Below are 14,210 nucleotides of genomic sequence, written 5' to 3'. Positions count from 1 at the left end.
GACTCAAAGTTATCCATGTAAAACACTCAGACCAGTGAGAAAGCCCCCCGAGTCCCTTAGAGAGATTATAACACTATCCATGTAAAAGAGGGAAGGGGGCAAAAGTTAATACAGTTCTCATTTTGCCTATCATTTCCCCCAGTGTACTGGACTTTCTTTTTTCTAACTTGATCTGGACTTAAATGTAAATTTGTGCTGCTAGCTAAGGTATGTGTATATTTTTATTACTAATTACTGGTATTTCAGTTATTGACACTATTTTTCTGAATGGCCTTTAATTTTTAAGCTAAGTGACACTTTTCACTGACTTTTGAAGCTGTCTGCTCTCTACCTGTGCAGTGTAAGAGTGTGAATATGTGTGTGTATGTGTGTGTTTGTGTAGATTTTATTTACTTTAGGCTCTGCATGGATAAAGTTATAGAGAGATCTTCATGTTTTTATGAGGCTTGCTTCAAAATATTCGGGGGCGTCCTTCTTCATTGATAGATTTGCAGTTGGGGAATTGCTCCTTTGTCTCAAAATACATCATTGAGACATGGTTCAATATAATTGTGTAAAGGGGAAGACTGGTTCTAGAGGCCACTCCCAGATCCTGTCCAAGAGAAACTGTGCTCAGGGCTGTTTCACTGCAAAATGGATGAGCTTTCCACAGCAATCAATGCCTCATTTCTGCCTGAGCCACATACACGGTAACAGAATGTTCCTATCTATTTCTGATGAAAGTGCAAGCCCAATGCAGTGTTACTTAACCGTGTTTAAGAGCCTTTCAGGGTTCATTAGACACGGAGTAGTTTACACTTTTATTCTATCCAAATGGGAGTAAATCCCAGGGAAGAAGTGCTCTGTGTCTACTGCAATCTCATCAGGAATGACCAGTGGAGTCCCTGTAGCCAGCAGAAGCCTAGGGAACGTCCAGCAGAAAGCGGAAAACGCTCTTTGGGTTCTCTTCTGTAATTTGTCCTCAGACCAAGAACAATACAAGGCTGTAATTGGATTTTTCCTTCCTTTGTCATGTGTCCTTCCTACCCCTTCCTCTCGGTTCACACATGGTTTATTGTAGCAAGGCCCAGCTCAAATATCAATTCTTCTCCAAAACTGACTCCCACTTTAAATCTATTTGTTTCCTCTACTCAATGAGAGCAGTTAATCTGTGGCACTGGACACATAGTGTCCTAAGCTGTAATTGTTCACTTACAGATTTCATCTTCTTTGCTAGATTATAAAGTCTTCAAGCATGGAGACTATGGCTTGTAAAGAGCCAAGAGTTTAGTTACAGCACAAAAATAGGTATCCAATGATTATTTGATAAATGTATCCATTCAATAAATACTTATTATGTATCTACTATATGTCAGGTATAACAGATGAAAATCCTGTCGTGACATGGCTCACAGTTGAGTGGTATGAATGAATGAATGAAGGTACAATGCTATCTTATATATAACTGATGTTCAACAAATTTCAAATAGCCATAATAAGAATAACATATGCCCTGAGAGGAGGCTCATAAGATGTCACATGAGATCTTTATCTACAAGAAAGGATACTGTTAGCTTTTCAAAGAATTTCCCCAGGGAAATGGTATAGATATCTTAGGCAATCAAGCTTAGCTTAGATTAAACAAAGAAGTGCAGTGTACCACTCTGATGACACAGTGTTCCAAAAGGATTCTACCAAATCAAGTCTGATTCTTTTTGCTTCAACAATTGACCTTAGAGATTGAACTTACACTTGACTGAAGCTCCTTTGCTCTCAGACAGAGGTCTCAACACATCAGCTACAATAGTAATAAATGACTAATGGCAAAGCCCCACTGCTTTCTCCTAGTTGCTAGCTTTCAGGAAAAAAACAAAAAACAAAAAAAGGAAACACTAGTCTTCTAGGCCTTAATGTTACATTCTGAGAATTTTCCTTCATCTTAAATAATGAGACTCTTGGGAGCACCAAGCTTGGCTAAGATAAAATAATACACATGCCTTAGACAAGACATACAACCACAATTTGAACCACTTTTAGCTGGAGTTTCCCTACTTGCCAAGTCAAAAGCACAAAATCAAACTTTACACACCACTAGTTCCTTGTGATTTCAAAGTCCTTTCATTTGTGTTATTTCACTTAATTTATAAAGCATAGCTACCTATGGGATAAGGTTCCCCAATAGTAAGATGAGAAAACAGAACCACAGAGCACTTAAGCGGCAAACCCAAGGTCAAGCAACCAGCTTAACACGGACCCCAAACCTAGAACTCTACTTGCAAGTCCAAAGTCTTTTCTGCTACAACCTGTGGCCTAACGGAATGGATCAGAGGAAAAATGCAGTCATTGAACTGGAAATTTCATTTGTTCATAGACAGTCAGTGTATTAAATGGAGTGTATGAACTTTACCTCTTTAAGACAGCCCATGAAGTTGTTGCTGACAGGTGAGCCTGGCAAGTCAGCGGTACTCGGGCTTCCTCCCACGTAGAAGAAGTCGTCTGAGCCCAGCATGGTGTAGTCCTCCTGAGTGTAGCCCGTCGTGGTAAGGATGCCATCCACAGAGATTGTCACCTGGTGGAGGGACATAGGGACAAAAAAAATCCCAACAATGACCTTATAGTCCTATTAAAATCCAGTGGCTTCCCCTACCTGTGGTGTCACGTTTGTAACGATTTTGGTGAGGTATTCTTTCTAATTTGGTTTGATTTTGGTAGGTGCAGCCAAGTTCCATATTCTAGTCTGTCTTTCCTGTGGCCCAAGCCTCCAACATTCCCCTGCAGACTCCTGGGAGAGTTTTTTGGAATTGCCAAGCTGAGCAACTTGATCTACCCATTGCACTCTTTGTTAGTCAGGCTAGAAAATGGAACTATCCTCAGACAACATCACTTGTCTCAGTTCATTGGAAAAATGATCATTTATTTTTGTTAATGATTGTTATTTATGGTGGCAATGAAAAACAGCAAAGGAGACATTTGACGATGAGGTTTATTAGGGGTTGGTCTTTGGTTGTTGGTGTTTTTTTTAATTCTTTTTTCTTTTCTTTTTTATTTGTTTCTTTTAGGCTCACACCACGCTAACAATGTCACATGCATTCAGGGAGGGAAGGAGAAGGGTCTCGAATTTGATGTGTCATGAATGATACATGCCATACACGACCCTGGGACACCAACCCCTGCCCTCCCTTCACTGCCATTACCACCACCAAGAGAAGAAATGACCCAAACCAAAAAGGCAACTCTAACAAAAAGAAAGGAATGATGAGGCATAATAACCAAAATAATAATAATGCCCACAGGGAGGAAATAGCACCCGTACACCCAACATCCACGAAAGGAGAGAAAAGATGGAGCCTCAAAGCATGCACACACCATACACAGACACACCCATGCGAAAATTATCTGGAGCCGAGAGAGAAGGCAGAAGAAAAGGGTAGGGAAGTGGGAAAGGGTGAGGACCATCGGAAATGGAACCAACAGAAAGAATCAAAATCCACTTCACACTTACATGCACTGAACAAACTGAAAAACAAGATGGAAGTGAAACAAAAAAACCACTCAAAACTAAGGGGTGTTTTTCCCCTGCCTGCCACCTCCCTCACTGAAAAAAAAGAAAAGAAAAAGTCCAAACCCAACCCCAAAATATGAATGATGAGAGGACAATGAAGAGGAGTGGATACAAAAAAAGAGAGAAGAAAGTAGAATTGGGTTAATGATTGGCAGGTTGTTAGTAATGAGGAGGAAAATGAGGGAACAGATTCCGATGCCAATGGGGAAATCCACAAGATGGGAACATGCCATGCAGAGGTTGTATGGAGAACACAAGTGGCGGAGCTCCCTTTGGCCACGGTGGGGAGGAAGGTGAAAGAAAGGAGAGGAAGAATATAGGAAGTAGAGTACTTTCCTCCCCAGATCACCTGTGGCAGCCGTGGCCACTCAAAAGGGAAAGAATAAAGGGATTAAGGAGTGGGGAGGAGAGAAAAGAAAGGAGGAAGAGTGAGGGATAGGAAGACACAGAGAGAAGAAATTCCTCAATAGATATCCTGTTGTCCCTGGTCTGTAAGTTGGAAGTTGTAAAAGAAGAAAATAAAACAAAGTAAATTTAGCTAAATGAACAATATTTCTTTAGAAAATTATTTTTTAGAAAAAAATTACAAACTGGAGAAAAGGAAACCATCCCAACCAAACTTGTCCAAATATCATTTCCAGGACAGGTGCATCCCTTTCCCTTTTTTTTTAAAGAAAAAGAAAGGCTTGCATTTAATTCAACAAAAAAATTTTAAAGAAGAAGAAGCAAGTCTAAAGAGGATAAAAGGGGGTTTGGGGAGGAAAAGGAGGGCAACACACGGCAAACCCAAAAAAAGAGACAATAAGAATGATATCTACCAGACAATGTAGTTTGTTTACCATAGCGTGTCCGATGCCTGAGTGCTTTGCGGAAAAGGGGGAAGAAAGGAAATTAAAAATTGTGAACAGAACGATTGTTAATTAAAAAAACTAAAAACAAAGATGAGTCGTTAGGGTGTTAGTACATTAGTCGGTTAGTAAAATGACACATTGCATGAATGATCTTGTGTTAGTTTTTCAAAAAAAAGGTACCCGACACAGAAAAAGAGAGTAGGGGAAGACAATGAGACCAGGACTCTATGGAAAACCTTGGCACTCCAGGCTCAGCTAGGAAGGGAGCTGCAGGCCACCTTGTCATTTTAACTCCCCACTTCTTCCAAACACCACTCAGACCAGACCTCACCCCATTAGAATTAGCACCATACTTACTTTCCAAAGGCTCTTCTGAATGAACACTGCCCCTGTCCCTCCCCACCCCCAAGCACATACACATTCTACCTGCCCTAAAAAAAAAAAAGACCCCAAAGTTTATCATTCTACATGTAGATAAACAGACAGAGCTGAAATATCAATAGGCTGGGGAGTTTTTTTTCACGTCTGACTCTGACTACATGCACAGATGATCATGACTTTCTCCTAGAATGAAAAGAACTTAAAACATTTTACAGGTCGCATCTGGCAGAGGAAGGCCACATCATTTGCTTATCTGGGTTTCCATAGGTAATTTAAAGACCCATGGCCCCCTTGACTTTGTGTGGATTTGTGTGGCAGGAGGGAAACATTCTCATCTTTCCTTTCCTCTCAGTTCAGAATAACTGTGTCATTAGAATGCATCAAAATAGTGGAGTCTTCTTTATTATTCAATGAAATTATTATTTTGTTTACTTTGCCAGAATGCTTTCTGTTTGAATTGCTCTGCCCCCATTTCTCATTATGAAAGCTTTCCAAGCTTTTAAGCAATTTCTTATATGGACAGCAGAGAAGACTGGCAGGTTAAACATGTTTAGCAAAGCCCTACAACATGGTAGCCATGACCCTGGACTCAGGCAAGGTCATGGACCAAAATAAACAACAACAACAAACAAAACCCCACACAAATACCTCACTACATCTGTCCCTCATCCCAGTAATAATCTTGAACAGATAGTCCACATTCCTTCCTTTAATCGGAACCCCGAGTGAAGTATCTGGCCTTGGCCCAACTTGGCTCAAAGGCAGAACCATGAGTAAATGACCAAGAATGAGGAAATCGGGGAAATTCTGCTCCATTTGGTAAGGAATATTCCAGGAAACTCCAAGTAAGCTTTCCTCAGATGAATTTTTGCCACAGAAGCCTGTCAATCTTACCCAAAAAATAGACGAAGCGACCATAAACATCTCAAATGTTTATGAAGGGATTTGTGGTTTAAATTGAAATAAACAAGGACTTCCCATACCTACCAATGTAGCCTAGGAAACTCAAAAAGATGTTACAAATATATTTTTAATGGGCAAAATAATAATCTTAGATGATTCAGTGCTGAAAGGATTGCTTTGCAAAATCAACTGTGCTTTTCTGAGATTTCCCTGTCTTTCAATAAATTACATTTGGATGCAAACTTCAGTCAGGATTTCAGTGAGGTCCAATTTTAGGTGCACTTTCTCTATGAGACTCATGCTCCTTCTGCTAAGAAATGTCCCAGTGCCCTAGAACCTCTGTAGCCTTGTCTAGAACTGAGAGCTCTACTTAGCTGCATCCTTGGTGACCGACAGACACGGTCACCTTCGTGACAGAATACTTGGCCTATAAAATGTGTGCATGTCACAGCGAGTCTAGCACCCAGACCATGGATGAGCTCATAATCCTTCTGGTACATAAGGTGCTTTGCATATTTAGCCATCACACATGGCTGGGGAGGATTGTAATCACCACCTCACAAATGGAAACTGTGGTGCAGAAAGGCAAAATAGCTCGTCCAAGGGCACAGAGAGGGCTTGGGTTAGAATTCAGAAGAGAAACCCTCCAGGGTCACTTGCCTCTGCTTGCTCTGACTAAAACAGCACAACCAATATTTGCATTATAGTTTGGTTTATTCCCCTTTCAGTTTATAGGACTGAATTGGGGCCCAATTCTATTTTTAAAAAGTGTTTTTAGTAGAAATGAAAGTAAGCCTTTCTCCGGTTAATTGGAATCACTCTAGAAGGGCAAAGAAGTGTATGAGGTGGGAGAGAGTTAGAGAAACAGGTTGGTTGGTAAGAACCATACCCCGATTCTGCTCCCCAGTATATGAAAATTCTCCTCTCCACTGACCCAAGCCTAGAGGGTGTTATTGTGTACCTGCCAATCAAAACTGGCAAAAGGTCATATTTCACTTTTTGGCTTAGTCTCTGCAACTCAAACATATTAAGCCCTTATATTTTAGCAAGTGGAAATTTGATTTGGTCTCTCTTGACAGTTGGGAAGGTCTCTTCCAAGTAAGTATAGATGAGGGACCATGAAAGAAAACATCAGCAATAGGGTGATTCTTTGTCCTTGGAGGAAAAACATAGAACAGTGGTTCAAAAATGTCCAATCCATGTGTATAAAGATGACTGGGGACTCTTAAGTCCTGTGTTACTTAGCAACTTCACCACAGATAGAACAGAATCTCCCACCAGGTGGCTTCCTCAGCCTACTTAAGTGTGGAAATGGGTGTTTCGAATATTGTGTGTTTCCAAGTGTTTGAGACTTCTCCATATATTTAGAATTATTAAGAAGTTACATTTTTATCAAACAGAAAACATACGCAAACACCTGTGAGTTCTTATGCTTTCACATTTACATTCAAAGGCATTAAATCAATCACACTGAAGAAGAAAATTCGATGAGAAATTTGCCTAATGTTTTCTGATTACTGAAGATGAATCCTGTCCAATTGGGTTTAATGACAAATTCACAAGTAGAAAAACCAAGTGAAAACAGCAACCTGGAAAAGGCAATCTCAGCAAGACCTTGTCTTTTACAGGAAATGCTTTTCTTTTTTGATGTGGGCCAGTAAAATATTATTGTTATTATTATTAGTTATGAAATTGAAAACAACTTCACTTGGCTAAGGCTTCCTGAGAGTGTTGTCACCTGACGGAGTTGCCTGCTTAGAATCGGCAAGCGATGGGAGGTTCTCAAGCACGGACAGAACCAGGAAAGGCTGCTCCAAAGTTGACTTTTTTATTTGAGTCCTTCCACTTGCCAGGTCTCCCAGTCAACTGAAGAGTCTCGGAGGGAGAGACAGGGGCAATAAAATAGGACCGCCGCACCAAGGAACAGAGAAACAGAGGAATTCAGAAAGATTCCAGCTAATTCATCCCAAGCCTAGAGGTTAACATAACAACCGACAAAATAAAAGTGGGAGAGGGGTGGTAAATTAAAAGGAAGAGAAAAAGAAAGACTTTTTCTGGAAGGAATTAAAATTATGCTCTCCTGGCAATGGGTAACTTAAAAAGGAAAACACATATTCAAAGATTGAGGAAAATCTACCACGCTGCAGAAACAAAACACTGGCCCTAATTGAATTTAACAATAATACAAGATTCAAATGTAAATAAGAAAATGATAAAAAGGAAAGCAGAATAAAAGGAATGAAAGTACTTATAACTTTTATTATCTATACAACTGAACTTTTTTCTTAAATAACAAGCACAAATGGAGAATTGAAGTATGAGGAGAAACATATTTTAATAATTTTCCGTGTGAAATTGCGAAGACTGGGAGAAAGTTAGACTTTGACAAAACCAAACCCATATCTTTACTGATCTCTACCCCACCCATCACCTGCTTCACAACTTCCATCCCAACTACCTAGAATGAGCCTCCAGGCACTCTCTCCCCTCAGCCATTACCTGCCGGAGGTTGCGTGTCACTTTGACATCGTGCCAGGCGTTGTCATTGAATTTTCCATTCACTGGCTCCACAATGGCCTCAAAGGCCCCAGACCCCAGGTTAATGACCAAGGAGACCGCACCATCCTTCAGAGCCAGGTTGACATAGTCAGCCGACTTGCCAGTGTGCAGGATGAGCCCATTCCGCTGCCAGGTCTTAAAGGAGAGGGTGATTTCATCACTGCTGCTCTGGATTGGGTTCTGAGACAGGTCATAACACAGGTACTCTGAGCCTCGGAAAGTGGCCACATTCTCCTCTCGAGCTGTAGGAAAAGGGAAGAGGAAAGCAGTCAACGCTTGACTAGCATGAGTCAGATCTATGCAAATACCAGAGGACATGCCCCAAGGGCACTGTCCCTGCCACTGGGCTGATACCAGCACAACACTCCCTCCAACTCTTCCACAAGACCTATAAGCAGTATCAGGGAAACTAGCAGAGACGCCAACCACAGAGAAACTATGTATCCACACAAGCGTAGAAGACCAACACCAGGGTGCAGGAGAAGGCAGCCTTTCCTTCAAATTTCTCAGAGAAAAACCTAAAGAGAAATTTCACGCAAAATGGTAAAGGGAAGCTTACATTGCTTTTGCTTCAATGATGGTTTTTAAATGCTCGTAGAAGAGCTGGTTTAGAATAGATAATTAACTGTTCCAACAAAGGTTCTTTAGCTCTAGGTACCTTTTATTGACCAATAAATAAAAATCAATTGCCCTGAGAGATCTGGCTCTGATTTCCATCCATCAATAACCCAGCTGACTTTGGTTTCCATGGTAGAGTCCTGAGCCCAATGGAATGTGACTGGGTTATTAAATAGGAGGCTGGACCTGAGAAGGTGATCAAGCAAGTGAGGAAAAGGTAACAGAATGAATTTTGGTGAGATGCTTTGACAAGATAGCAATACCTCCTTTAGACTCAAAGGGACCTCAGCTCTGAGGGTCTCCTGCTTTAGATGGCCCTGATCGGACCATCCTATGGGACATCTCTCTTCACAGGACTAGGGGTCCGTAGAGCCAAGACGGCATTCCACTGGAGCCCATATTCTCTTTCAAGATCATATTCTGGATACTCAGGATCTGTAATTTCCTACCCAAAGAGCCTCAAGTCTGTTTCCAGGGCTTGTGCAATCTCTTCTCTGGATCCATCTTTCTGAAGGCAAACTGTGCTGCCAGTGTGCATACCTTGATGTCTGAGGGCCAGCCATGTGGCACTGTTTGCAGGGGTTTCGATGGAGCTTGGCCACGTTGGCTCAGGGATCTAAGCACCTTTATACCAGACCTCTTGTGATACAGGCTGGAGCCAGAGGTGGGAAGGGAAGGGGAATAGGTCACAGGCAGAGGACCAGAGGGGCTGGTTCTCCCTGTGCTACCATTTCCCAAGGCAGGACTCTGAGGAATCCAAAAATTCCGAATTTGAACCTAGCTTATCAGGTAGTTACAAAGCTATGTTTGTCAAAGTAAGATGATAAAACATATTTTATTTAATCATTTGTTGATTTGCCTTATAATTTCAACTCACAGCATGTGGACTTTCATTTGTCCTCCCTCCAGGCACCTCACTTAGAGTGGCCTATTTCATATCAGGGCTGCTCAAAAGCACCTTATTAATGAAAGGAATAGGCAACAATGCCAGTTTAGATATTCAGTTCCCCTTTAAACACTGGGGCCTATAAAAGGAGGGAATTCTATTTTCCCTTCCAGAACTACATGCCAGCCTATTAACCAAAGCCAATTTCACCTCAACTCAGATCTTTATCAACCATCATAGCTCTTAGTAAGTCACTTGAGTAAAATAAAATAAATATTTTCTCATCACGAGGTACGAGCTGTAAGGAGTCACCCTTACAATGTGGAGAAATGACCACCCACTACACACTATTGGATTAATTGTAGCATCAAGTCATCATTAAAACATGAACCTCAACTTCATATTCTTGAGAGTTAAAGAAGACATTAAGTTTGTTCTGTATGTTCCAGGGGGTCTCAATGATGTCTGTGTACCCGCATATTTCTGTTTGCACACACACTGGTATAAGCAAAAGAGACCTGTCCACTCATAAATGACCACTGTGTTGCTTACACATATGTAAGTAGCAAGTACCACTCAGCACATAATGCATGCCTGATACAATTTTCCAAAAATAGCCAAAAAATAAAATCATAGAGCAGTATCACAACTAGAAGGACCCACAACTAAAATATACAATTGTGTACTGGGGGGATTTGGGGAGAAAAAGCAGAATAGAAAAAAAAAATCATAGAGCAGAAATTTGACACTGTGTGTTTGAAATAGATCCATCCAAACCCTAGTGCCCTGTCTATTGTCATGATCTCTCCTCTCATCTGAATAAATGCCTTTGTTAAATGCAACTGGACAAGCCCTTGTTCAGTAGACCTGGAGCTGACCCAGATCTAAAGGGGAAGATGGCAAATCAAATGCAGTTATTACCCCAAAGCTCTTTTCCTACAGACGCAAATGTGCACAGAGCCAACTACTACACCTGTCCTTGGCACCACACGTGGCCAATTAATGGGTGTCTTCTGCAAACATTTAAGTTACACCTTGTGCACCCACTGAACTGAGATAAATGAGCAAGGAAAAGAGGGCCTCTAACAACAAGCTTAAATTAATCATCGAGTACCCTTCACAGAGGGAAGGCTTGACACAGAACAGCAAGGCACCGGGATATTATTCAATGTGCTACATGGTGCTTAATATTTTTCATATAATTAGAGCAAGGAGTCTGTCAAAATAATAAATTTTAAAGCTATAAGGAATTTTGCAGATTGCCTGATTTAATGCCCTTATTTTATTAAGGAAGAAACTTATGACTAGGAATGAGTGAGTTGCCCAGGACCACACAGTTTGTCTACTCTGGACTCCTAGCGCCCTGGACTCTTCTCTAAATATCAGTTACCTTTCCTTTTGCCCATCACTCTGGATAGACCACATGCTCCTACTCTACTTGTCAAAGCCCATAAAAAATTCCCTGGAGCCAAGCATTGACTTACAAACCATCCCAAACCTCGGATGAATTGAGCCAGAAACCTATTCCCCCTACCCTATGTGTATTACATTTGCTCACCAAAAGAAATGCGTCCCTTTCGCCCCTGAAATCTGGCTGTGTTTGAAACAAAAGAACTTGTTTTATGTGGAAGGCCATAGAAAAAAATAACATCAGGACAGAGAAGAGAATATCACAAGCAATAAACAAGGAATAAAACCAATGAACAAAAAAAAGCGTATGTAAATCTCATGCATATTTATGGTAATATCCATGCAAATACACCAAGGAAGATTCTATGTAGCCCAGTGCCTTCCTTTGAAAGCATCTAATGAAAAGTGCTGCAACAGTTCACAACCCTCTCCATCTCTCCACTCAATGCTGAGTTTTCCTGGTTCACCTCTTCCCTGGGCCAGAGAAGGCTACCAAAAGCACAGCACCCCAGCTGCTGGCTATCATCTCCACATGTCAATAAACAACAGGCAACTGAAAGCTCTTCTCTGAATCACATTCTAGATAAGCAAAATCATGTCATTTTTAATTCATGAGATACTTTTCTCCTTATTGTTATGGGAGGAGAGGCATTGGCAGTGCATGACCTAGTCTTTACAAGAGCAAATAAGGGACTTGGAAGGAGAAGGGGTGAGAAACCTGAAGAAATTGTTCCTTTGTATACTCTCACAATTGACATTTTTCTCCTAGGATCTCAATCTGTCTTAATTTCCTTCCAGTAGCTAAGGCTCTAGCACTTTCTTACCACCTTGAAAACCATCCTAGGTTAACTGTGAACGTAACTAAAAGGTGCAAAACCAAATAGTAACAAACACACATTTCTAAGCCCATCCAATTCTCCAAACCCTCCACTAGAAAAATGTAATACTGCCCCAAACCTGTTTTCTATACTTGGTGTTTACACTGATTAGGAGGTTGAAGAGACGATGCAGTCACCTTGTATGTATTCAAGCTAAATAGGTAGAGGAAATGAATGCAGGGATTATGTAATACAGTACACAGCAGCTTAGCATAAAGCTACAGCTTGGCAAGAGGGTAGGCACTGACATGGCTAATGGACTGTTTAGATACATTTAAATTATATCACTCCAAAGTTTACAATCAATTGCATAAGTGTTAAAATAAAAATGTTATCCTCACTGCATGAAAAGCAGAGCTCAAACCCGTATGACAACAAATCGTTTATCCATTATTTGTAAGTGTCCAATTGATTAAAGACTAGATGCAATCTAGATATGTATAACTCAAGATTTTAAATCAATTCGTATAAGATTTGTAAAGTACTGATCCTTCAAATGGCTTGTTAATCCAAGTACTGATATATACGTAGCATTAACAAGCATTTACCCAATTCCGTTTTCCACTCTTTCCCCACAAAAAAAAACACCAACTAGTGATTTATATAATAATAGTTGTATTTCTCTGAGAAGTTCCAAAACAGATTAAAATATCCAGTGTAATATTCTTTTTACCATGCAATCTAAGTGGGGAGAAATGCATATCACTACTTAATTGAGCCCGTGGTCCCTGATAACTTGGTGTCTTAAGAACCCAGACTAGGCTTTGAGATCAAGAAATTTAGACTTTATTCCAAAGGTTACGAGGAAGCACTGCGTAATTTTACTGAGAGGATGAAGGGTACAATTTGTATTTTTGAAAGATTGCATAATCTTTTAAAAATATTATGCAACATAATTTATGTTGGATTGAGAGTGAACTGGAAGGGAGAACTGAAGGCAGGGACTTCAGTCACAAGATGAGAACACATTTGAACTTCTTTTCCAAGGGATGCCTGGCACTGGTTCAGCCTGGATGTTGATACTGATACACAGTTTCTGAGTGAGCTTTGCATTTCTCTGGGCAAGAATGGAAGTAAAAGGTCCCTAGAAGAGACAACCTAAGGAACTGAGAGGCAGAGATACTGGAAAACCAGAGACCACAAGAGGAACCTAAAATTTGGATAATTAAGTTCCAAATGCAGCCATGGGAAACCAAGGGCCAGAGGTGAAAATTGAGGAACAAGGACATCGCATTAGACGTGAAAGGGCTCGAGTGAGAACATGTCAGGAATGGTAAAGAAGGGTCCTAGGGCCATTTGCAAGCAGACGTTCACAGTTTTTAAATGACATATATTTCCAAATGCTTTCTTAATCATTATTTGTATTCTCTCAACACTGTGAGTCACTTTGCTATGATTATGCCAACTTGAGGAAGTGGAGAAACAGAGTTTAGATGGGTTATCCAAGGCCCTAGGGAGCATTCCAGTTTCAAAACTTTAGTCCCCTATTCTCATTCCATTGCTTTTGCTACTAGATCACATCACCACCTTGTCAGGAACTCAAATTCTCAGGGGAACAGGTGCCTAGCACCCTATATCTGAGGTCCTGTAGCTGTACGAAGTTCAATGTGTTGAAAGCAGAAACCACTGACAATGATGGGTAAGAGCCCTCTCAGGCAGCAGGAGCCCAAGCAGAGGATCAGGGAGCGGGCTGGCTTTACTAAGAAATTCTTCAGTAGCAGGCTGGAAAAAGTCAAACTGACAAGCTCACACTCTTCACCTCCATTAGAGAGCCTTAGAATTTTTAGACACGACTTGGTGTCTAAAAAATCCTAACCCCTCCAGAGTGGCTGTAACCACTGGCCCTGAGCAGGACACCTGCTGTGTTCTAGAAAGGGAGGGGGAGCCAGCTTCCTGAGGAGGCACCTCAGAGACACAGGCAAAACTGTTCTCTTCCTCAAATCCTTCATCCTTCAATAGGCCTCTGTGTAGCAGCATGGTACTTTGGTCTGCACCAATGCAAAGATAACTCTGGTTGGCCATCCTGGCCTGGCCCACCCTGGAACTAATGAGGCACAAAAACACATGGGCTACTGCTGCCCTCCCTGCCAGACATGAGATGACTTATGGTCCTGGGGCTGGCCTGCTGACTCCTTTCCTCTGATCCACAAACTCAACAGGGACAGCACTGTCCCTCTGCCATG

The 14,210-nt window shown here is 41.2% G+C and overlaps 1 protein-coding gene across 37 annotated transcripts in view; it reads right to left on the bottom strand.

The window, feature by feature from the left end:
• NRXN3 (neurexin 3) overlaps positions 1–14,210 on the bottom strand; it is a 1,504,430-nt gene that overhangs the window by 1,067,058 nt on the left and 423,162 nt on the right. For 24 of the 37 annotated variants that reach the window (XR_011432272.1, XR_011432275.1, XR_011432273.1 and 21 more), the window contains 2 exons: positions 8,176–8,477; positions 2,387–2,548 (listed from right to left, as the gene is read on the bottom strand). Coding sequence is in view for 31 of the 37 variants with exons in the window: in XM_023628523.2 (XP_023484291.1) it covers positions 2,387–2,548; positions 8,176–8,477 (464 nt within the window). In the remaining 6 variants the exon portion in view is untranslated. Of the gene's footprint in view, positions 1–2,386; positions 2,549–4,380; positions 4,405–8,175; positions 8,516–14,210 lie in introns of all 37 variants that reach the window. The other 13 variants (XR_011432271.1, XM_070250266.1, XM_070250267.1 and 10 more) reach the window with 3 other exon arrangements.

The sequence above is a fragment of the Equus caballus genome, chromosome 24 (assembly GCF_041296265.1).
Source record: "Equus caballus isolate H_3958 breed thoroughbred chromosome 24, TB-T2T, whole genome shotgun sequence".
In the NCBI taxonomy this organism is placed as follows: Eukaryota; Metazoa; Chordata; class Mammalia; order Perissodactyla; family Equidae; genus Equus; species Equus caballus.
This window is presented reverse-complemented; position numbering and strand designations above follow the sequence as displayed.